The sequence below is a fragment of the Aethalodelphis obliquidens genome, unplaced genomic scaffold (genome assembly GCF_003676395.1).
Source record: "Aethalodelphis obliquidens isolate GAN/ISIS:26980383/991018 unplaced genomic scaffold, ASM367639v1 scaffold14, whole genome shotgun sequence".
Classification (NCBI taxonomy): Eukaryota; Metazoa; Chordata; class Mammalia; order Artiodactyla; family Delphinidae; genus Aethalodelphis; species Aethalodelphis obliquidens.
Genome location: NW_020837958.1, coordinates 38,248,096 through 38,273,016, shown reverse-complemented (window position 1 = coordinate 38,273,016; position 24,921 = coordinate 38,248,096). Strand labels below are relative to the sequence as shown.

The 24,921-nt window shown below is 47.4% G+C and overlaps 1 protein-coding gene across 1 annotated transcript; it reads left to right on the top strand.

Moving 5' to 3' along the window:
- The first annotated feature begins 384 nt into the window (after nucleotides 1-384).
- Nucleotides 385-12,789, top strand: CCKBR (cholecystokinin B receptor). The gene is made up of 5 exons (XM_027115544.1): nucleotides 385-573; nucleotides 8,956-9,207; nucleotides 9,362-9,611; nucleotides 9,919-10,091; nucleotides 10,264-12,789. The coding sequence occupies exons 1-5, from the start codon at nucleotides 423-425 to the stop codon at nucleotides 10,800-10,802; spliced, it is 1,365 nt and encodes a 454-aa protein (XP_026971345.1). The 5' UTR covers nucleotides 385-422; the 3' UTR covers nucleotides 10,803-12,789.
- Nucleotides 12,790-24,921: the final 12,132 nt, after the last annotated feature.

The following is a 24,921-nucleotide window of genomic DNA, read 5'->3' as shown; positions in this document are numbered from 1 at the left end:
CACACACACACACACACACACACACACACACACACACACACACACACGGAGGCTCCCGAGAATTCTCCGGAACCGGGACGCTGGCGAAGGGGAGTGGGCGGGAAGGAAATCTCTAAGAGAAGACCGGAGAGATCTAGGGAGGGGGCGAGGACAGTCGTGGGGGTCGGGGGTGGGAGGACGAGTAAGTCCGGAGCAGGAGAGGGGGGCGGAGAGTCACCTGGCAGGACCGAGGCGGACCCGAGCCTGGGAGGGAGGCGAGCCGAGGCGGGGCGAGGAGAGGAGGAGCGGAGGGGCGGGGGCCGGGGCTGGGGGCGGGAACCAGGCGGGGCGGGAGCCCCAGTCGGAATCTCCGCTGGAGCAGGTGGAGCCGCTGCGGGGAGCCGGCCCGGCCGAGCGCAGGGGGCGGCGGATGGGCCGGGGCCATGGAGCTGCTGAAGCCGAACCGGAGCGTGCCGGGATACGGACCCGGGCCGGCGGCTTCCCTGTGCCGCCCGGGGGGCCCCCTCCTCAACGGCAGCGGCACCGGCAACCTCAGCTGTGAGCCCCCGCGCATCCGCGGAGCCGGGACACGAGGTGGGTGCCTCCCTGAGCCCCGTCCACGAGCTCCTTCTCACTGCACCCCGCAACACTCACAGAGGCCCCCACTGCTTCCCCAAACGCCCACGCTGTCCCTTCATAGTACTCCGTCTGTCCCCAAACAGCTCCCCCGACGCATGTGTCCCCCACAGCTCATAAGACTCCATTGCAGCTTCACACTACCAGGTCAGAGCACCTTCACACCCTGGTCCCCTGACCACCCCCAGAGCTCCTGGTCACCCCCAACACACAGCCGCCTCCTAGACAGAGACGGTGGGAACACAGGGACCTCCTCTGGCCAATCCTCCCAGGTCTCTCCTTTCCTTTTGCAGCCAGTTCACCGAGCCACAGTGGAGAAGGAAAGAAAGGAAGGAAGGCAAGATTGGGGGAAAGAAGGGGCCTGGTTGGGGAAGGGGCACTCGGAAGACCCGAATGGGAAGTTAGCGTTATAATTTCCTGTGTCCCCCACCCAACCCCCTGCCTTCCCAAAAGAGGTCCTCTAACCTGAATTAGGCTGGACATTGGACTGAGGGGCTGCTCTCTAGAGCTGCCTGTCTCCATTTCCTCAGATCCCCTTGCCTCCCAAGTTGGAGTTTTTCTCAAGGGTCTTTACCCTCCCTCTTTTGCTGTCTCCAAGTAATGTCTCCAGGTCCCTTCCAAGCCCCTCTCCAACCTGCCTCTCCTTAGGTTTCAGCCTCCTAGAGCCTGGCTGCCCCATTCATCATCCCACCCCTTTGTGCCACCTTCTCCCCCTCACCACCAGACTGCTTCCACTCACCCAGTCCCCACAGTGACTTTTATTCCTCCCATCAGCCAACATCCACATTTTCTCAACGACCCAGCTCAAGCCTTATTTTCCCCCTTCCTATACCTTTTCTTTCCTTAGATGGTTACTGGACACCTGCTATTATAGTCTCTGGGCTAGGTGCCGGGTACACAGGGCTGAACTAGACCCAGTCTGGACTGTCATCTCCAGTGCAAACGGGAGACAAAAACCAATGGGAAAATCACAGTCAGCATTGGAATTCCCACAAGAGGGACCAAACTCTGGGCACCCGAAGGAGATGGGGTCTGAAAACTTCACAGAGGGAACCTTGAAGTTGGAGTTCAGTAGGCAGAAAAGGAAGAAGTGGGATTCCAGGAGAGGGAACAGTGTTAAGCAGAAGGAAATTATTCCAAGCTTTAGAAGGGAAAATGGGAATAAATTGCAATTCAAGTATTTATTTACCCCCATAAAATGTTGCATACATTCTCAGACCAGTTGTCACACACTCTCTCCTTGTTACACCCAGATTCTTTCACTCAACAAATATTTATGGAGCCAGAGATTGTGCTAAGCACTAAGGACAGGAGTAGAACAAAACCGACACAGCTCCTACTTCATGGAGCTCACGGTTCAGTGGGGGAGAAGGACAAGCAAGCAGAGAATTGCCGTACAGAGTGGGAAGTGCCTTGAGAGGGATGTGGGAACACAGAAGAGGAGCACCTCTATCTAGCCTAGCCTAGGCTTAGGAATCAGAGTTGGCCTCCTGAGGAGGTGAAGGCTAAATTGAAATAAAAATGAAAAAGCTGAGGGAAAGCCAGCCAAGTGAAGGGGCAGAAAAAGCAAAAAGCATCTCGAGCAGAGGACCAGTATGTGTAAACAGCCAGAGTTTAAGTCCACGGCCCTTTTGTTCAGTGTGTCATAGTTTCTGTGTGCCTGAGACATGTGCCATAAGAGAGGAATAATGAACACTCAAGATGAAGACCAGCCTAAAGCGTTTCCAGAGAGCCTTATGGACCTTGTCTAAGGAGTATGGATTTCATCCTGAGGGCAATGGGAATTACTGAAAGGTTCAGTAGTACTGCCAGGATTAGTTCTGTATTAAAGAGGGTGGCTTGGAGGACAATCCAATGGAGAGAGGAGCATCCTTTAGAAGGCTATTATATTACATTGGTCCTGATGAAAGATGATGCTGGCGTAGACTAAGCTACTGGCAATGGGAATGGAGAGAATTGGGTGGATTTGACAGGCAATTCTGGAAGTGAAATCAACAGAACTTGATGATTTATTAGAAATGGAGAGGGAGGAAGAGGTCAAGGGATGACATCTAGGTTTCTGGCTTAGACAATTGGATGGATGTTGGTGCTGTATAATGAGGATAACAGAGGAACAGAAACAGGTTTGAAGGAGATTATACATTCAATTTGGAATCCACTGAGTTTAAATGCTGGTAAAATATCCAGGTGGAGTTACCCAGTCAGCTGTTGAATCCAAGGGTCTGGAACATAGGGGAGAGGTATGAGCTAGAAATACAAACTTGAAAGGTGTTTGTCTAGAGGTGGTAACAGAAGCCATGAGAATAGATTAAATCATACCGAGATTGTGTCAGATGGGGAAAAAAAAAAAAAAAGGTCCTGGGACAGGACCCTGAGGAAGACCAATTTTTTTTAAAAAATTATTTATCTATTTATTTTTATACAGCAGGTTCTTATTAGTTATCTATTTTATACATATTAGCATATATATGTCAATCCCAATCTCCCAGGTTATCCCACCACCACCCAGCCCCGCTTTCCCCCTTTCATGTCCATACATTTGTTCTCTACATCTGTGTCTCTATTTCTGCCTTGCAAACTGGTTCATCTGTACCATTTTTCTAGATTCCACGTTGATATATGATACTTGTTTTTCTCTTTCTGACTTACTTCACTCTGTATGACAGTCTCTAGGTCCATCCACGTCTCTACAAATGACCCAATTTTGTTCCTTTTTATGGCTGAGTAATATTCCATTGTATATATGTACCACATCTTCTTTATCCACTCATCTGTCAGTGGGCATTTAGGTTGCTTTCATGTCCTGGCTATTGTAAATAGTGCTGCTATGAACATTGGGGTTCATGTGTCTTTTTGAATTATGGTTTTCTCTGGGTATATGCCCAGGAGTGGGATTGCTGGGTCATATGGTTAGTTCTATTTTTAGTTTTTTAAGGAACCTCTATACTGTTCTCCATAGTGGCTGTATCAATTTACATTCCCACCAACAGCGCAAGAGGGTTCCCTTTTCTCCACACCCTCTCCAGCATTTGTTGTTTGTAGATTCTCTGATGATGCCCATTCTAACAGGTGTGAGGTGATACCTCATTGTAGTTTTGATTTGCATTTCTCTAATAATTAGTGATGTTGAGCATCTTTTCATGTGTCTCTTGGCCATCTGCATGGGAAGACCAATTTTTAAAAGCCAAGCAGAGGAAGGAGAGTCCATGAGGTAGATCTAGATGAGACCATCAGAGAGACAAGAAGGCAAGGAAAAAAGAAAGTTTCAAGCAGAGTGGGAGAAGTGATGTCAAATGCTGCCCATATAAGTCAGATAAGGTCATAACAGCATCCTTCCGATTCAATAACAAGGAAGTATTAGGAGGAGCTGTGGGTGTTAGGGGGTGGCTACAGTTGGTAGAAGTTTGGGCCATGGGGGAGGGGTTATAAGAAGTGAACTAAGGTGTGCAGATAAAACTTTCCAGAAGTTTGGTAGGGAGAGAGAGAGAGACAAAGAGAAAACAGAATAGTGCTAGAAATAACATGGGGTTGAGGAAGGGTGTGTGTGCGTGTGCGTGTGTGTGAGTGCACACGTTCACTCATGCATAGTTTGTCTTTTGAGTGTGTATGTGTTGTAGAGATAAGGCCATTTTAAAAATGTTTTGGGGAAATGGGCCGAGAGAGAAAGGTTGAAGTGCAGAAGATAGCAGGGCTAGCTAATAGAGTAAGGGACCTTGAGAAAGCAGAATGTGAAGTGATTCAGAGCACAGGTCATCTAGACATTGCTGCCCACACACATTTGGATGTGACATCTGGCAGTCAGAAGCTACCCACAGAGACTCTGTTAGCCACACTCACTCAGCTGTTACCCCGACAGACACATCTTACCCAGGCTCACTCCAGTGTTACCGATAGAAATATGGATGTTACTCACATTATTCTGATATAATCCACATAGACTTGAACGTTACCCATGTTCACTCAGATGCTACCCACAGAAAAGCAGATGTCACCCACACTCACTTTAATATCGCCCGCTGTCATTCAGATATTACTCACCCATCAAACACACTCGCTTTTGTTTTATTATTATCCACGTACAATCAAATATTATCCATGCTCACTTAAGTAACCCTTCTCCAGGTATTACCCATAAAGTCATAGATATTACTCTTACATATTCAGATATTACCCGCAAAGACTCAAATACTACCTATGTTCGCTCAGGCGCTCAGTTATTTTACTCAATAAGATTAACATCTTAATCTGTTAATATCTCATATTCACACACTTAAATATTGCCCACATATACTTGCATACTACTTCTGCTCAGTCAGCTATGATCACCGTCAGCTGGATATTCCTCTATTCACATACAGACCTCTGAATGTAACCCACGCTTCCTGAAGATGTTACTTACAAACTGAGATGTTATCTGCAGACCCTGGCTCATTCAAATGTTATAACACTTACTCAGATATTACCTAAACTTACAGGCAGCCCACACTCAATCAGATGCTACCTATAGACACGTAGCTGTTGCCCTTCTCCAGATACTGCCTACAGAAATATGTGTTACTCTCACCCACCCAGATATCATCTCCAAGACTAAAGTATTACCCAATGCTCACTCTGATCTTACCTACATACACACCCTGCATATTATTTCTGCCCCCTCCGTTAGAATCCATTAACATGCGGATGTCCCCATCACCCAGCTGTTACCCACAATCAGCTAGATGCTATCCATGCTCACCACAGAGGCGTGGGTACTACTTTGATGCCTGAGGGATGGGTGACCAGATCCAACACACCAGTGAGTGGCAGGATTTGAGGCATCAGCGGCTTCAGTGTTCTGTGGGACCCTTTCTTAGAAAAGCCTGTTTTTGTTTCATGTCGCGTCATCTGGATTTTTGTACCCACATTTCTCTGCCATCATCTGGACAGAACACATGCAGATCCTCAGACCCCAGAAGCAGAACTGAACTGTCCCAGTCTTCTGAGTCCCCTGGTCTGATTTCTGCTCTCCTGTCATCCCCAGCAGAAGGATGCCCACAGACAGACTGTCAAGGCACTAGTGGCTGGACCCCAGGAGGTGCATGTCCCATTCTGCCACCCCTGAAGCCACTGTGGTCATTCATATGCCACCACACAAACATACACGGATGCATACACACACACACACAGAGTTTCCCCTGTTCTTAACATCCTGCATTAGTGTAGCACATTTGTTACAATTGATGAGCCAATATGGATACATTATTAACTAAATTCCATAGTTTACATCAGGGTTCACTCTTTGTGTTGTATGTTCTATGGGTTTTCAGAAATGTATAATGACATTTAGGCACCATTACAGTACCATATAGAATAGTTTCACTGCCCTAAAAGTCCCCTGTGCTCTAACTATTTATCCTTCCCTGCCTTTTCCAAGATCCCTAGCTCTAAGATTGCTTTTACTTAGCCTTTTCACATCTCCTAACTGTTCAACAGCAAAGACTTAGAGAGATGGTGATGGCTGGAAATAAAGTAACAGCTGGAAGTGCCCAGTTAGACAGCAAAGCATTGTACAGTTGCTGGTCATTTTTACTGGGACTTTGTCCTCTAGTTTTCAGAGGTCCCCACACAGATTGGGAACTTCATAATAGAGGGCCTAGCCCCATCTTTCAGCTACACCACAATTAGCCAAGTTCAAGGATACACACGAGATCCATTAGCCAGATGAATGAATGAGAAATGTGCTTTTCACAGTTTAGAGTGCCGTACAAACTTGAGGTATGGTTGTTGAATCAAGAACTAGTTGAAGAGAGGGACTTCCCCGGTGGTCCAGTGGTTAGGACTCAGCGCCATCACTGCCAGGGCCCGGGTTCGATCCCTGGTTGGGAACTGAGATCCTTCAAGCCCCGTGGCACGGCCAAAAAAAAAAAAACTAGTTGAAGAGAAACATTCAGAGGACAGAGGAGGAAGTGTTAGAGAAGATAGAACTAGAGAGATTAAGGGGTAGGGGGAGAGAGGCGGAGAGGGGCAATAGATGGGGAGGAGACATAGAGCACAAGATAGACCACCTGCTCTATTCTTCTGGGTCCAAGGACCTCTGACAGAGATCCCCCTCCCAAAGTTCTTTATTTCCCCCTACACACACACACATACACCTCAAATTGTCACACATAAACCATCCATAAGCCTTCCCTGCAGAGAGGGGCCCAGCTTCTAAATGAGACACAGGTGGTTTGTATATAATAGTAAAAGTAACACATCCAAAATCACAGCCTGTCATTTGCCCCCTCCCCTCCACCAACAAAATCCTCCAACATGGGTCTCTAAAGAGACAGAGGCAGCAAGGAAAGCGCATGCTGGAGCCTTAGAAGCACAGAGGTGAAAGATGGGTGAGGAGGGACAGAGCAGGTGCATTGATGTGGGGAGTAACAGAGATCCGTTTAAGATTCATCTGCAAGCAGGTGTTAACAGCTCCTGTGCAGGGGACGTTATGCCAAATGCTAGGGACATGCTGGAGAACATGGTGGGCATCGCCCTTGTGCTCAAGAGCTCATAGTCTAGTGGTGGAGATAGAAAATGAACAGAATAATACAGTGAGAAATGCCATGGTAGAGTATAGAGGGGGACAGCATCATGAATGACAGAGAAGGGAGGAAGCGATAGAAGGCAAAGCATTTTAGGGATCTAGAGACTGGCTTCTATTCTGAACCGGCTCCTAACTTACTGGGTGCTCTGAACAAGTAGTATCGCTGCTGAGTTCAGTTAGGGGATCTCTTGTAAGTAGCACTTACTCGAAGTCTACAACAACTTCTGAATAAGTACAAACTATTGTTATGAGAAAACAGTTTAATTTGGGAGCTCTGGCCAAAGTCAGCCAAGGTATGGGGCTATGAAAAAGGGCCCTGCAGCTCTGGGCCCTTCCCTTCCCCCAACTTGGCAGGCTCTGTCCCTGCCCTCTCTCCCTCCAAGCTCCAGTCTCCCTCATGCTGAGGTCATGGGTGACTGGGTCCAGTTTAATTTAATTCTATTCAATTTTGTCTGGGTTTGCTTGGCTGTGATATGGAAGCCCAATGATGAATCCTTCTCCCAATAGGCAATGACAAAAATGAATGGGGTCAGCCCTTTGTCTAGCCCAGCAACACTACATGTCCCTCCCGTGAGCTCCCAGAGCACTCTGTGTATTCCTCAACCTCGCTCCTTACCACACCATGTGACAATTATCTGTTTATACATCTGAGTTTCCCTCTAGACTGTGAGCTCTCAGATGAGAGCTCACAGGGCATTTGCCATGTCCTCTGTCCCCAGGGCCTGGTATAAAGGGAGTCCTCTGTAAATGCTTGTGGAGTGAGAATGAATGTTTATAGATAATTAAAATATAAGGTGGAAAGTAAAAACGGTCCTAACAGATGTGAAGGGAACATGCATGGTCAGAGGAAGGGGAGATTAGCTCCAAATAAGGTGTCCAGAAAGGCCTAACAGAGGAGGGGGCAGTCTGTCTGAGTCTTGAAAGACAATGGTGAATAGGAATTTACCAGATAACAGATAACAAGTTTGTTATTGAAAGTCATTAATCGGGGGGAGGTATTAATAGTCGGGGGGGGGGGCAGTGAAAGAGCATTTTAGGCTGAGAAACCGACATGAGCAAAGGAGAGAATCATGGGTGCACACGTTGCCTTCCAGAAACTGAGTCATCCGGTGCCTTAAGTTGGGTGCATTGCAGGGAGGAAGTGGGAGGAGGAAGAGGGCAGTTCTGGGAGAATCTGGATGACAAGCTAAAGGGTTGCAGACAGGTGAGAGTAGCTGAAGGTCTTTTTGTTTGTTTGTTTTGTTGTCGTTGTTTTTTTAAGACAATAGAGACATGCTCGGACCTGCGTTTCAAAAGATAGTGGGTGGTCAACTGGGTCGAATGCTGCCGGGAGGTCAGGTAGAATAAGCTGAGAAGAGACCTTTGGATTTAGCAGTTAAAGCTCAGTAACCTTGAGAAGTGTGCAAACAGTAATGGGGGAACAGGTCACTGGGTTGTAACAGATTGAGGGGTGAATGAAAAGATGGAAATAATCTTTTCGAGAAGTTTGGCTGCAAAGAGAAGGAAGGATTTGGAACAAAGCTTGAGAAGGGACAGGCTTTCTTAAGGAAGAGTAGAGTTAGGCCACTTTAACTAGGCCTCTAGGGGTTAGAGGGTAAAGGATTCAAGTTCACCATTTGCTGAGCGGGTCTTCGGGGTTGGGGGCGGGGGCAGGGATTTGGAAAGCAGGGGATCTGGCTGGGTAGTGGGGGTTGGAGGACTGGGGATAAGTGAAATTGGAGAGCCGGGCTGAGTGGGGGCCAGGACTCCCGCTGCCACCTCCCCTTTTTCCCACCCAGAATTGGAGCTGGCCATTAGGGTCACCCTCTACGCTGTGATCTTTCTGATGAGTGTCGGAGGAAATGTGCTCATCATCGTGGTCCTGGGACTCAGCCGCCGTCTGAGGACCGTCACCAACGCCTTCCTGCTCTCCCTGGCAGTCAGCGACCTCCTTCTGGCCGTGGCTTGCATGCCCTTCACCCTCCTGCCCAATCTCATGGGCACATTTATCTTTGGCACAGTCGTCTGCAAGGCGGTTTCCTACTTCATGGGTAGGTGAACAACCGACCGGTCTCCCTTACCCCTCTCCTCTTCTAAAGTCCTTGCCGGATGTAGGGGGTCTTTCTCCGTCAGCGGGTATGGAAATCACACTGGTGAGTGTGCAGTACAAGTTTCCTAGGTGACCCCTTCGTCTTCCCTTGCTAGGCGTGTCTGTGAGCGTGTCCACGCTAAGCCTCGTGGCCATCGCCCTGGAGCGGTACAGCGCCATCTGCCGACCACTGCAGGCGCGTGTGTGGCAGACGCGCTCACACGCGGCTCGAGTGATCGTAGCCACGTGGATGCTGTCCGGACTGCTCATGGTGCCCTACCCGGTGTACACTGCCGTGCAGCCAGCGGGACCTCGTGTGCTGCAATGCATGCATCGGTGGCCCAGTGCGCGAGTTCGCCAAACCTGGTGAGGGTCCCTATAACCCATTCCTGGGAATTCCCTTCTCCATCTCCATCAGATACTCACGAGCATTACCCAGAATCTCCCTCCAGCTGCTCTAACAATTATCACTACAATTGCCTTTCCCACCATCCTGGGATTCCCATTGGGGCTTCTCCCCAGTTCTCTAACCCTTCCCGGCCGCATACCCAAATCCTACTTCTACCTCTGGGGCCTGGTCACCAGCCCTAGAAACATCAACCCTTGCGTCTTCCTCCATCTGTGATTATAGCTGGACAGAGATCCGCGCGATTGGTCTGTGCTCTGTCTCTAGGTCGGTACTGCTGCTTCTGCTCTTGTTTTTCGTGCCGGGGGTGGTTATGGCGGTGGCCTACGGGCTTATCTCCCGCGAGCTCTACTTAGGGCTTCGCTTTGACGGTGACAGTGACAGCGAGAGCCAGAGCCGGGTCGGAAGTCAAGGAGGACTGCCCGGTGGGACCGGACGAGGTGGGTGAAATCCAGGAGGGGCGGGACTTTGGGAAGAGGCGGGACATAAAGTGGGTGGGGCGGAAAGGTGTGTGAGTAGGAAGAGAGACTGGAAATGGGGGGGTTGGGGGGAGACCAATGGGGATTTGGAGAATTCAGCCTTCGGTTCTGACCGCCCACCGTCTGTGCTCAGGTCCTGCCCACCCGAACGGGCGTTGCGGGTCGGAGACCCGGCTGGCTGGCGAGGACGGCGATGGCTGTTACGTGCAGCTTCCGCGCTCCCGGCCTGTACTGGAGCTGTCCGCGCTGACCGGACCCACGCCTGGGCCAGGATCCTGCACCCGGCCGGCCCAAGCCAAGCTGTTAGCTAAGAAGCGCGTGGTGCGGATGTTACTGGTGATCGTTGTGCTTTTTTTCCTGTGTTGGTTGCCAGTGTACAGCGCCAACACGTGGCGCGCCTTCGACGGCCCCGGTGCACATCGCACCCTTTCGGGTGCGCCCATCTCCTTCATCCACTTGCTAAGCTACGCCTCTGCCTGTGTCAACCCCCTGGTCTACTGCTTCATGCACCGCCGCTTTCGCCAGGCCTGCCTCGACACCTGTGCCCGCTGCTGTCCTCGGCCTCCGCGAGCTCGCCCCAGACCTCTACCGGACGAGGATCCTCCCACCCCCTCCATCGCCTCACTGTCCAGACTGAGCTACACCACCATCAGCACGCTGGGACCTGGCTGAGGGGTGGAGCGGGAGTGGGAGCTGAGGCGGGACAGACGGACTGGCCCCATCCAGACACATGAAAGACGCAGACCAACGGACACAAGAGACTGACTAACCCCAACGCACAGGAAAAGGTGGCTTACCCCACACAGGAAAGAAGGCACTTGATGTGGGACTGAGCCTGGCACACAGAGACATGGCACTGACCTTGGACATACAGACACAGCGTCCCTAGCTGTGGACTATCTCTACACTGTGGAAACTCTGACAGGGGCTGACTTGCCTCTTACACATATAGTAATGGCACTGAATCTTTTAGGGCTCTGGAGCCTGGCACAGGAATGACTCCTGAGATGCTCCAGGCTGTCCCCAGTTTGACCTCACCGTGCCCTTCCCCAATCAGTGCTGCAAACACCAACCTGTCTGATCTCACACTTCCCAGACCAACAAGCTGTTTTGCACTGAAAAGTCCTCTCATTCCTTTCCAGTTAAATACTATAGGCCTTCCCCTCCTCCCTTACCCAACTTTTTCAAGAAATAATAAATGACTTGGCTTCCCCCTTAATTTCCTTTTTGGACTTTTTTGGGGCATGCGTGGAGGCACAGGATTTTGTAGAGTCCTCTCCGTCAGGTCCCTCCCCCTGCTGTTCACTCCTGTGCATGACCCCCTGCCAAAAAGCCCGTGGTCTGAGTCTAGATGAGGCTGTGTAAATTCTCTCCGAGTGGTCAACCTGGACCCGCCTCACACCACAGTCGTATGCAATAGCTGGGAATGGAGGTGGGGCTGGGAGGTGGGACATCCATGACACATAATGATTCCTGAGCACATTGTCCTAAAGTGGTACCATTGTTAAGGTGCTGTATTAATAGATGCTTATTAAAATTTTAATGAAAAGAGGAAGCAGTGTATGATAAGACTCAGTTTATTCAATGTGTATTTGAAACACCATGGGTCAGAACATGACAGGTATACAGAATTAATTAAAGAGTAGGGACTTTTTAATGCACTCTTCCCCATGGAAACACCCTTACTGGCCAGCAGCAAGGAGGAGAGGTAGCGTAGGGAGACAGGGGCCTGGACCTGAATAGGAGTCCCAGAGCCCAGCCTCCCTCTTGACTATAAGACTGATCCAGCCCCAGAGAGGGACGGAGACAGCAATACCACCCCTCCACACACATAATGACAAACAGGAAGAACAGATGACCTCACCAAGGGGACATACATAAATAAACAGAGGCATGGTATGCTGGGAGAGGGCTCCTTGACACTTCATCTTGTAATAGTTGGGGAAACTGAGACCCAGAACAAGAAAGAAAGCTGCTCAAGGTAATACAATAAATTGGACCAAGACAGAAATAACCCTATTGAAGTAGGCACTGAGCTGGAGGTGGGAGAGACGCCGTACCCATCAAGGGGCAGACCCAAGTTCTGTGGGGCCTGGAGCTTATAAAACTGGGTGCCCTTTTTTAAGAAAAAAAAATGAAATTAAAGATACAAAATTGCTAGGACACTGACCAGGGCCTTTGGAAGAGACCTGTGGAGTGAGGAGCCCTGAAATTTAAGCCTCATTAGCTTCTCAGCCAATAATATCTCTAAAATCCACCCACTATGCTGGACAAAGGCTGGATGGAGTGAAGGGTAGTGAGAAGGGAGAGTGGTCTTCTCTTTACCAATGCTGAGCTGCTCCCATCCATCCTTTCTACAGGGCTCTGGGCTGCAAGAGGCAGGAGGAAGGAAGAAAAGGGTGGAGAAGGCGTTCCAAGCTGTCAACTAAGACAGCACTGGTTAAAAATAGAATCCCAGCTGGTCGGAGTTGTGGAAAGCAAGATATTGGACCTTTTTCTCTCATGCCAGCTTTCCAGGGGGTGGAAATAAGGTTGCCCATTGCCCTTGCAGCATTCCCCAGCCCCCAGCCCCACTATCCCTTCTGAAGGAGAGACCGCCTTGTTGAGGCTGCCCCACTGTCAGCCCCTCCAGCTGGGGCCTGGGCTCCTGCTGACCATCAGATGGTGGTGGGGAGCTCAGTGGGGGAGGGATCAGTCCAGCCTCTCAGCCTGGAGTATGAGCTCAAGTACAGTGGCCCAGGGCTAACCTAGAACCTAGTGCATAGGCACGGCCTAAATAACACCATTTCACACACTGTGCCGCCCTTTCATCTGCAGAATACTTACACATCCATCACTCCACCCTGTGCCCTATCTAGTTACCAGATGTGGAATCTTGGGATCCTCCCATCTTTTCTCCATCTCTTGAAATCTGACAAAACATTTCGGGTCCAGATGTAATACCACTGTCTCCATGCAGTCCTGCTTGGTCATCCTCGCAAAGCTTGTCTGCTTGTAGAGTACTTACTGCTTTCTCTCTTCTGTCATACTTATTTGTATTCCTGCCTGATTTCCCATCCTGGGCAGGGAACATCATGATGTCATGGGAAGATGACTGAGCCTGGGCCTAGAAGGTGGGGTGATGGAGGGGGTGGGGTGAAATCTGATGCTTCTTGGTGCTGTGTGACAGGAGTTTGTATATACCAATTCATTTCATTCTCAAAACTCTTCTCCAGAACAATTTCAGTTGACAGAAGAGGAAAGTGAAGCTGAGAAAGCTTAGGGAAGTTACACAAGCCCTACAGCTAGAACGGAGGCAGGAACTGAGCTCGCGTATCTGCCTCCAAAGCTTTGTTTCTTTCCATTATGCTGTTTTGCCTTCTTTCAAGCCTTGAAGATCTGTGTACCAGTGGTCCTGCCTTTTAAAAGTTGTGTGATTCTGCACAAGTTATCTTAGTGAGTTCTCAGTCTCACCTGTAAAATGGGAATAATTACGTTAACTTCTGTGATATTGTGATTCATAATAAGCAAAAGCAATCTTGAGGGAAAAAAATGGAGCTGGACGAATCAGACTCCCTGACTTCTGACTATACTACAGGGCTACAGTAATCAAGACAATATGGTACTGGCACAAAAACAGAGATATAGATCAATGGAGCAGGATTGAAAGCCCAGAGATAAACCCACGCACCTGTGGTCACCTAATCTATGACTAAGGAGACCAGAATATACAATGGAGAAAAGACAGCCTCTTCTATAAGTGGTACTGGGAAAACTGGACAGCTACATGTGAAAGAATGAAATTAGAACACTCCGTAACCCTATACACGAAAATAAACTCAAAATGGATTAAAGACCTAAATATAAGGCTAGACACTATAAAACTTTTAGAGGAAAACATAGGCAGAACACTCTTTGACATAAATCTCAGGGAGATCTTTTTTGACCCACCTCCTAGAGTAATGAGAATAAAAACAAAAATAACCAAATGGGACCTAGTTAAACTTAAAAGCATTTGCACAGCAAAGGAAACCATAAATAAGACGAAAACACAACCCTCAGAAGGGGAGAAAATATTTGCAAACAAGGCAACTGACAAAGGATTAATCTCCAAAATATACAAACAGCTCATGCAGCTTAATATCAAAAAACACACAACCCAATCAAAAAGTGGGTGGAAGACCTAAACAGACATTTCTCCAAAGAGGACATACAGATGGCCAACAAACACATGAAAAGATGCACAACATCACTAATTATTAGAGAAGTGCAAATCAAAACTACAATGAGTTATCACCTCACACCAGTCAGAATGGCCATCATCACCACAAAAATCTACAAACAATAAATGCCGGAGAGGGTGTGGAGAAAAGGGAACCCTCTTGCACTGTTGGTGGGAATGTAAATTGATACAGCCACTAGGGAGAACAGGAAGGAGGTTCCTTAAAAAACTAAAAATAGAACTACCATGTGACCCAGCAATCCCACTACTGGGTATATACCCAGAAAAAAACATAATTCGAAAAGTCACATGCACCCCATTGTTCATTGCAGCATTATTTACAATAGCCAGGACATGGAAGCAACCTAAATGTCTATCGACAGAGGAATGGATAAAGAAGATGTGGCACATATATACAATGGAATATTTCTCAGCCATAAAAAGGAATGGAATAGTGCCATTTGTAGAGATGTGGATGGACCGAGAGACTGTCATTCAGAGTGAAGTAAGTCAGAAAGAGAAAAACAAGTATCATATATCAACGCCTATATGCAGAATCTGAAAAAACTGGTATAGACAATCTTATTTACAAAGCAGAAATAGAGACACAGACATAGAGAACAAACATATGGATACCAAAGGGGAAGGGGGGTGGGTAGTGGGATGAATTGGGAGATTGGGATTGACATATATACACTATTGATACTAGGTATAAAATAGATAATTTATGAGAACTTACTGTATAGCACAGGGAACTCCCCTCAATGCTGGTGACTAAATGGGAAGGAAATCCAAAAAAAGAGGAGATATATGTATATGTATAGCTAATTCACTTTGCCTTACAGTAGAAAGTAACACAACATTGTAAAGCAACTCTACTCCAATAAAGATTTAAAAACAAAAAAGAAAGAAATATACATTCAGTCTTTGTCCTGTTCCTGGCACAGAGCTCTTTGGAATTTCCTAAGTGATGAGAGCCATAAAGGTATCTTTTGTTATGTTAATGAGGTGACTTTTGGACCACCCCTAGGTTACCTAAAGATGGGAGCTCCTTCCTCGGAGGAACCAACCGAGTGATTAGAGGGTTGTCAATTTCAGCCCCACTCCCTGACCTCCAAGGATGGGAGGAGGGGAGAGGGCCTGGAGATTGAGATCAATCACTAATGGCCAATGATTTAATCAATTGTGCCTATGTAATGAAGCCTCCATAAAACCTCAAAAGGACAGGGGCTGACAGGTTGGTTAACGCATGAAGATTTGGGGACAGTGTCTCACTCGGGAAGACATGGAAGCTCTGCACCTCTACCCACGTATCTTGCCCTATGCATCTCTTCCACCTGGCTGTTCCTAAGTTATATCTTTTTATAATAAACCAGCAACTAGTAAGTAAAATGTTTCTCTGAGTTCTGGGAACTGCTCTAGCAAATGAATCAAACCAAAGGTAGGGGCTGTGGGAACCTTCAATTTATAACTGGCTGGTCAGAAGCACAAGTGACAACCTGGACTCACGACAGCATCTGGGGCAGTGGGGGTGGGGAGGGGGGGCCAGTCTTGTAGGACTGAGCTCTTAATCTGTGGGATCTGACACTATCTCCAGGTAGATAATGTCTGAACTGGGTTGAATTATAAGACACCAGCTGGTGTCAGAGCACTGCTTGATGGTGTAGTAAAAAACATTGTAATTGGTATCAGAAGCATAATTCACACTGCCATTTTGAGAATTAGGTGAAACAATGCTCAAAAGTGCTTATTTGGGAATTCCCTGCTGGTCCAGTGTTTAGGACTCCGCGCTTTCACTGCCGAGGGCCCAGGTTCAATCCCTGGTTGGGGAACTAAGATCCTGCAAGCCGCGCGGCACGACCAAAAAAAAATGTGCTTATCATTGTACCATTGTACAAGCACATATCATAGGAAGGGTTAGATCTGAGATTGCTTTAAGACCAGGATGAAGGAACAGCACCAGGAAACAAAGCCCTCTGCGGAGAGAAGGCCTCCCCTAACTGAGGGGGACAGAACCCTGAGTCCAAGGGGAGACTCAGAGTCTGCTAGGAGACGATGTTAGAAAGTGGTAGAGTCAGAATTTGAACCCAGGTCTACCTGACTCCAAAGCCCATGCTCTTTTCACTATACATCCTGACTTTGACCTCCAAGAGGGGACATTCAGGGCTGGGGAGTTGGGAGCAACTAGAACCACTCAGGACACTTCTCAGGGCTCAAAGTAGAAGCACAGGTAAGTCTATCTCTACAGACCTGGATCCTTCAGCAAGCCCCAGTTCTAGTATCTCTATGCCTGGAGGGAAGCCCCCCAGAGAAAGGGAAGCCAGGTCCGCAAAACATGAGGATAGCAGTTGTCCTGGAAATCTAACCCCCCTCAAACGTTCCAGGAAAGCAGGTTTCCAGCTAAGTCTCAGATATGGGGACAAACCAGAGAAGGGGAGGTATCACAGTGAACCTGCATGGGGGTGTGGGGGCCCTTCTGCCAGAAGCTGGCCCCTCTCATAGGCAACTCAAGCCAGACCTTTGGAGGACTATACACTCTGATTACTCAGGTATGACTAGTGGGGAGCAAGGGATGTTCTATGGACAGACTTTGTTCCTTCAGGTTATCTATGGGAAGAAAAGCAAATGGAAAGGGTGTGGAAGAAAGCAAGCCCCCTCTGAGGTCAAAGCTTTGTTGCTGGGATATAATGCCTGGAGGTGGGGCCATCCCGGAAGTGACAGTCCTTGTCACAGATTCTAACCGTGGTTCACTGGTTGCTTCCTATTGTCTGAGCCTCATTAACTGTCCCCCAACCTCAGGGGGCACTTGGTCAGCCAGATGCTTAGTCCATCACAAAGATCAGCCCCTCCCTTTCGGTAGGGCCCAGTCTTTTCAAAACAGAATTCTAACCCAGCCATGTATCTACATTTGGGAAGGGAAATAGTTAACCAATTAGGCTCATTGTCTTAGGCACATTGCCTTAATCAAATTAGGCACTTTGCCTTAATCAAAGAGTCTGGGGCTCCAGGATACTAACCTGGCATGTAAGTAGTGAGAGATAAGACATGCAAGGGCTCTTGAGGAATGTACATTTATTTGAACGATAAGGCTGGTTTGAGTGAATTTCCCAGGGTGAAACAAATGGGCTTTGACCCACAAGGTAAAGGCAGAACACAAGACACTCCCAGCCAAGATACAAGATCCCATCTACGTGTCAAGAAACAGAGCTACCACACTGCATGTGGACAAGGAAAGGCAGGTGCAAAGGCCCCACCTGGACAGGGGCAGAGCCTTCCAGGTAGAATTCAGTTTGTGGGCAGGGGAAAAGAAATCCCTTTTTTGCCTCAAATCAGATAATCCCTTGATCCTTCTAAATTTAGCTGTATTAGCCCTCCATGAAGTAATGGGCAGCAGTTCAGGGAACTTAAAGGGAAGCCCCCAGGCTGCCTAGATGTGGGGATCTGTAGTTCAGCCCAGAAAAGGCAAGAGCAAGAGCTTAGCGTAGTTGAGGCAGGAAGGCTGGCTTTAAGTGCAGCCAGAGAGATGGAGGACCCTCACGTTGTCAGGGAGCAGCGGCATCCACGAACTTGGGACGGTGATGCAAATCAAACCAGAACTAGGCAGCAAAAGTGGGGATCTGGGGCTTCCCTGGTGGCGCAGTGGTTGAGAGTCCACCTGCCGATGCAGGGGACACAGGTTCGTGCCCCGGTCCGGGAAGATCCCACGTGTCACGGAGCGGCTGGGCCCGTGAGCCATGGCCGCAGAGCCTGCACGTCCGGAGCCTGTGCACCGCAACGGAAGAAGCCACAACAGAGAGAGGCCGGCGTACCAAAAAAAAAAAAAAAAAAAAAAAAAAAAAAAAAAAGTGGGGATCTGGCTAGAGGAGACCAATATGCAGCTACAGGGTGAAGAGCTAACACCAGTTTCCTGGTCAGAGACCTCCCCTGCCGGTCCAGTGGTTAAGATCCTGTGCTCCCAATGGCCAAAGGAAAAAAAGAAAAACTGGTCTCACAGAAAAGATCTGGTACCCAGTCTACCCAAATACCATTAACTATGGAGTGATTAGCTCTGACTGGTTACTTTCTGTTTCTGAGCCTCAGTTCCCCTCATCTGTCAGTATCCCTCACCTGGGGATATTTTATGCCTTGCTATGTGGTTGTGTGGGCTACATGAGATACAGCAGCTATCTCCCCTGTGAAATACAAGCTAAGGAAAATTATTAGATGCCCTAGCATTGAGACAACGCTGGCAGCCACCTCTATATGTAATCCAAAGTAAAAATAATACTGAATCATAACATCATGTAATGAAGTCCAATAAACTTCTGCCTTTCCCATGATGAGCACTTTATTTTTTTAAATTTATTTATTTTTGGCTGCACTGGGTCTTCATTGCTGCTCATGGGCTTTCTCTAGTTGCGGTGAGCAGGGGCTACTCTTCTTTGTAGTGTGTGGACTTCTCATTGCGGTGGCTTCTCTTGTTGTGGAACACGGGCTCTAGGCGCACGGGCTTCAGTAGTTGCGGTGCACGGGCTCAGCAGTTGTGGCTTGCAGGCTCTAGAGCGCGGGCTCAGTAGTTGTGGCGCCTGGGCTTAGTTGCTCCACGGCATGTGGGATCTTCCCGGACCAGGGCTCGAACCCAGGTCCCCTGCATTGGCAGGCAGATTCTTAACCACTGTGCCACCAGGGAAGTGCCCCATTATGAGTACTTTAGAGTCTTCTTTTTTTTTTTTTGAAATCTCGAACACTGATCTACTTATTTTAATATTTTTATTAGTCATATGTGCACACAGTTTAAAGAGTCAACTATTCTACAACATTAAGACAAATAGCAGTCCCCGGGCCCCTGCCTTGCTCATTTCCCCTTCCCCAGCGGGAATGATTTTCAAATCTTTTATCCATTTTCTCCAGTATTTAACACCATGTCTTTTAATAACATGTTAATATTACTTCTGGGTTCTTCTGTTTGGCAGTATTACCTGTTGACTACCCCTCCAAGGAAGATGAGGGTTTAACTCTCATTTCCACCAACCAGACACACGCAATCTTATACCCCCTTTTCACCTAATAAAATAATAGCATAATTATTGTTATTGTGATATCCAGGCTCCAAGGTGATCCGCAATGATGTTCACCTCCTTGTATTCATGACCTTATGTAGTCCTGTCTTACTTTAAGTAGGGCTGATGTATATAACCAACAAAATATCAAAATGTTTAATGAAGATGGGATCCCGTCCTGCACTTGCATGAGCTGGCCTCACTCACTTCACCTTAATCCCAGCCCTGCTGGATTTTGTCTTTATTCAACATTTTGATGTTTTTGTTCAACATGGATTTTTTTGGCATTAATTTTAATTTATTTTAATATTGCACTAAATTATTTTTTATCTTGATGACTAAATTTTTTGATGCTCTTTTAAATTTTGCAACCAAAGCAAGAAAGTACCTAACTTTACCTTGGTCTTGGCCCTAACATATCCCAATAGCTTCTTGAGAAAGGATGCATGGAAAGTAAACTTTTGAGATCTTTATGTCTATATATGTGTTATTCTACCCTCACACTGGATTCTTAGTTTGGCCACGTATAGAATTCTAGGTTGGGAATTTTTTAACCTATATTTTGAAGATGTTCTTTTTTTTTTTTTTTTTTTTGCGGTACATGGGCCTCTCACTGTTGTGGCCTCTTCCGCTGTGGAGCACTGGCTCCGGACATGCAGGCCCAGCGGCCATGGCTCACGGGCCCAGCCACTCTGCAGCATGTGGGATCCTCCCGGACCCAGGCACGAACCCGTGTCCCCTGCATCGGCAGGCAGACTCTCAACCACTGCGCCACCAGGGAAGCCCTGAAGATGTTCTTTTGAAGACCAAAGTCATTTGACTTCTGATCCTTTACTTTATGTAGTGGCTGTCGATTTTGGAATTTGGTTGGTTGTACAGATCAGTCCTATTCACAGTAGGACAGGACTTAGTTTAACAGTGGAGGACTAACAGCTGATCAGAAGTTCTGAGCAGTGGCTAGAGCTGGGCAGCTGGGGGCTTCATTGTAGGTTGATCTGGTCAGGCTGTTTGTTGGGAACTCCAGACGTCTAGACCTTCAGTTCTTTCCTTATTGGCTGGTGAGATGTCCTAGAGAACTTCTCCAATTCCCTGAAGAGAATAGAGGCCCAGGTTGCAGCATTTGGGGAGCCAGTGGGAGCAGACCTTGGGGTGGGGGTAGGCTGACCAGGCATTTTCTGTGCATATGGGCACTCAAGCTTCCGGTTGTTTTATGGTATGCCTGCTTTCAAGTGTGCCTGAAGAACCCTCAATTTTCCTTCACCAGACAAATCTCTTGTCTTCTGCCCAGTGAGAAGAGCAGTAGAGAGTTAAGGAAGGGATCTAGAAATCTTTTTCTCAACAGCTGTCAACGGATCTTCTTTTATTTTCCCTCCCCCTCCCACTTCCAGAGAGATCTCGAACCACCAATTCCTAGGCCTTTTGAGGGTTCTGTCATTTAGTCAGGGCAGTTCTTTGTTTACCCTGAAGGGTTAGGTTTCTGCTTACTTAGGTGTCCTAAGTCATAAAACACCTGTCCATCTATTTTTCAGTTTCCAAAATTTTGTCATCACCTCTTTTTTCTCACCATCTCTGAGGATTTACACCTTTAAAAAAAGTCCCTTGAAACTCAGTTAAGCGATCAGGAAATCCTCAGCGTGGTGCCAGAGGGGCAACAGAGCCTGAGAGGTGGGGGCACATTATACATTTTGGCCTGGGATAGATGAGGAAATCCTATTCCCTAACTTCCTCTCACCTTCACCCATATTGCAAATAGTACATTAGGGGGGGAAATCCCTTTCCTGTACTTTTAGTGGGGTTTTAAAAGAGAGCAAAATGTTATGACCGTGTTCAAAGTGTAATCTTTCCTGGGAAGTGCCCGAGGCCTCTGCTGAGTTTTCTCTTGAATTATCCAGCACCCAATGGGCTGCTTTAGGAGGTAAATTTTGGCCTTTAAGGAGCAAATTCTGCTGGGGCTTGTGGAACTACAATTCCACTATCAGCACATTCAGTGCATTCCTTAAATAATCACTTTAGTTGTAACAAGTATAATTTAACAATTATAAAAACAATGATAAAATTAGTTATTTTATAGAGAGAGCATGAACAGGGAGGACACTCCCATGAATGGGTACTAGGTCCGGCTTGCATGGTCTTTGCCTTGTCACATTGCCTTCCAGTAAATCCTCTCAAGGGCAGGTTCTGAAGGAGAGACTGACCCAGGCCAGTTCTGGAGGAGATGCAGACATGTGAGGTGTGCCCAAGGGAGGGGTGGCTCAGCGCCAGGTCCTGCCACACGCAACACGCAAAACTTCGGGCTCCAGCTGGTACCGACCGATAGGTCACCTTGCTTGGGTGAGCCCCAGGGAAATCTGATCTGTCTGTTTCTCAGGGGCTGAGGCGCCGCCCTCCCGACGCCCCGCCCCTTGGGCCCCGACCCGTGGGCGCACGTGAAGCCCGTGCGCTCCTGCCAGCTTTGAACTTGCAGTGTCTGCTGTTGGGAACCTGAGCAATGCACCGGAAACGGCTGTCAGGAACGGCTGGGATGAGAGGAGGGAGAGGGTCTGGTGCACAGAGGGTGCCGCTGGGTGAAATGGGCTTTCTGGACAGGGACGCGACAGAAAAGACGTGCAAAGAAAAGTGGCTGGGTCGGGAGGAGGGTGAGCGGCTGGGGAGACTAATGAGAGGAGGAGGTAATGAACGGAAGGGACCAGGATGAAGGGCGGGGCTGCTTGAGTTGAGTGATCAATAAGGAAGGGAAACAGATGGGCAAGAAGAAGAAAGGAAAGTGAAATAGAGGATGGAAAGTTATTTGGGGAAAGGCAGGACTTAGGAGGAGAGCCAGTGTACTCACTTACTCCAGCAAGGACGGGCCCTCACTAAGTACAGGAAAAACACATGCTGTTATGGACCCCAGAAGTAGCTGCCTGGGTAAGCCTTGATTCTAATATGTTTTGACACTGGCAGGCCTCCCACTCAGCGGGACTTGGAAGACACTGCTGTTAACTGTTGGGTTGGGTTGTAATTGTTGTGATCTGACAAAATGCAAGTAATTAATAATCCTACCTCCTAGTCACGTAATGGTTAATTAACCCTTTCGAAGTACTTCCTCTTGTTCGAACCTGGTCACTGCAGCAACACCAGTAATGTCTTGAGTTGGTTACATTATCCCCATCTTTACAGGCAAAGAAGTTAAAACAGAAATGACTTACTCAGAGCCACAGATAAGGTAAATGACTCAGTAGAAACAACAGATTGGTTGCGATATTATTGACGCCAATATCGGCCAGTCTGGAATAAAGATAACTCTAGTAGGATGTGACTCAGTGACAAGACGTAACACAGAACTGATGACTTGCTGAGACCACAAAAAAATGTCTCCAGACTCAAAAATCATCCTCTCCAGAAAGGCAGATCACCCTGGACCTCAGGTCTCCTGGTCCCACTACAGCATCCCTGAGAGCCCTCAGTGTGGAGCCCTCTCTCTATCAGGCATGCCTTTACTCAGAGTAATAGTTTAGAAACTGGGAGCCTTTCTTAGTCTGTTTGGGCTGCTATAAGAGAATGTCATAGACTGGGTGGCTTATGAACAGAAATTTATGTTTCTGGAGGCTGGGAAGTCCAAGACCAAGGTGCTGTCAGGTTTGGTGTCTGGTGAGAGCCTGCTTCCTAGATGGTCATTTTTTTGCTGTAACCTCACATGGTATAATGGACAAGGGAGCTTCCTTGGGCTTCTTTTATAAGGGCACTAATCCCATTTATGAGGGCTCTGCTTAGATGATCTAATCACCCCGAAAGGCCTCATCACCTAACACCATCACCTTGGGGGTTAGGTTTCAGCATATGAATTTTGGGGGAACACAAACATTCAGACCATAACAGAGCCATAAAGGACTCACAGCTTAGGAGGTATCAAATATGCTCAGGTGAAACTATTGCTCCTTTGTTCTGCAGGAGTGAGACAGTGCTACAAACTTCTCTCTTGTCTTTTAGACTGGCTTGCCTGCCCTCCCTTATTGTTTTAGAAGGTGTTTAACCTTTCTTCTGATTGGTGTGCAGGATCCATATAACTTAGGTGTTCATTTAATCTACTGATGCTGAACCCAAGGGAAGATTTAGGGACTTTCGAATGGTGAGTAGGAGCCAACTACCAGAGAAGGTCTAGAGGAAGAGCTTTGAAGGCAGATGGAACAGGGAAGGAAAGACTCTAGGGCAGGAATAACCTTGGTGAGTTCAGGAAACAGATGTCCCAGGAGGCTGGGGAAAGTGGCATGAAATGGAGTTAAAGAGAAAGGCAGGGGCCAACCACAATCATAGGAGTGGTTGGAGGGACTTGCAGGCTAGGGATAAAATCTGGGCAGGGCTGGGCTGCCCGAAGAGATAGAAATGTTCCCTTAGAGACACTGATTTAATACTGCAGAATAGCAAAGGAGGTGCAACAAGGCAACCCAGGCCAACCTGGCTGAGCCTCCTATGTGAAGATGGCATGGATTAACGGGAGGAAACACAAAGACCAATAGTTTGCAACACAGAATGCCAGTGACCTAAAGACCCTCACCAAGAGCCACACCAACCACTCAAACCCAGAAAATCAGGAGTATTTGAGAGGATATTTAGACCACAAGCCCAATTCAAAGCTGCAGAGTCTCTTAAGTGACTTCCTCTGAGGATGGGAATGCACCTTCCCATTCCCTTGTCTGCAGAAAAATGGGAAATCTTTTATATAGTCGATGTCAGTACATGGAAGTTTATTACTCACTAGCTCAGGGCTTGTCTGCTAAAAATGTATAGCTAGACTATATATATATATATATATATATATATATATATATATATACATATATATATGTATATATATATATATACAGTTTTAACCAATGTCTGATGGTGGGTATGGTGGCAATGGAACCATAAGTTTCCACTAAAGTGTAAAAAATACTGGAATGTAACACCACCCAGTAGATTTCAGAGTCCTAATGAGCTTCTATTCAACCCTAGCCTCAACTATTTTACTTGGGAGAAAATGATGATATATAACCCTTAAATGTCTATTTTTAAAGGGCTTATTTTTAAATTATTTGCCCCTTCTGTCTGGAGTTTCTGTATTGTTGCCACCCTTCACAAAGCCACTGTCATCTCTCACCTGGATTATTGCAATAACGAACTAGTTTATCTTTCTGCTTCCATGCTTGTATCCTTACAGGCTGTTCCTCAAACAGTAATCGGAGTGAATCTTCTAAACACTAAATCAGGACTTCTTTTTCCCAGTAATGGTGGGCTAGGTTATTTGGATCAACCCTCTGGCTAAAAATAACTTGAAAGAGGAAAACTGAACAAAACGTAAGAAACATTTTCTTAAGGTCAATGAAGAGATGATAAAACAGTAAGGAATAATCAAGCTAAAATGTGAAGTGGACTTAAGAAGGGTAAGAAGCCATGAGAGCCGCTTTCACCCTGAAGGTACTTGCATATTCCCCAAATTAGAATGTTAGCGTCAAGGGTCCCAGTGCACAGAAATCAAAGCCAGGGGCTTGCAAAGTAGGGAATCTAATAGGAGACTCTGGTAAACAGGCAC

What these genes read in the sequence shown, in the direction of transcription:
- CCKBR (XM_027115544.1), top strand. Translation starts at nt 423, where the DNA reads ATGGAGCTGCTGAAGCCGAACCGGAGCGTGCCGGGATACGGACCCGGG. An exon ending in CCGCGGAGCCGGGACACGAG is followed by an intron (nt 574 to 8,955) that starts GTGGGTGCCTCC and finishes TTTCCCACCCAG; the next exon opens with AATTGGAGCTGGCCATTAGG. An exon ending in GCGCGAGTTCGCCAAACCTG is followed by an intron (nt 9,612 to 9,918) that starts GTGAGGGTCCCT and finishes CTCTGTCTCTAG; the next exon opens with GTCGGTACTGCTGCTTCTGC.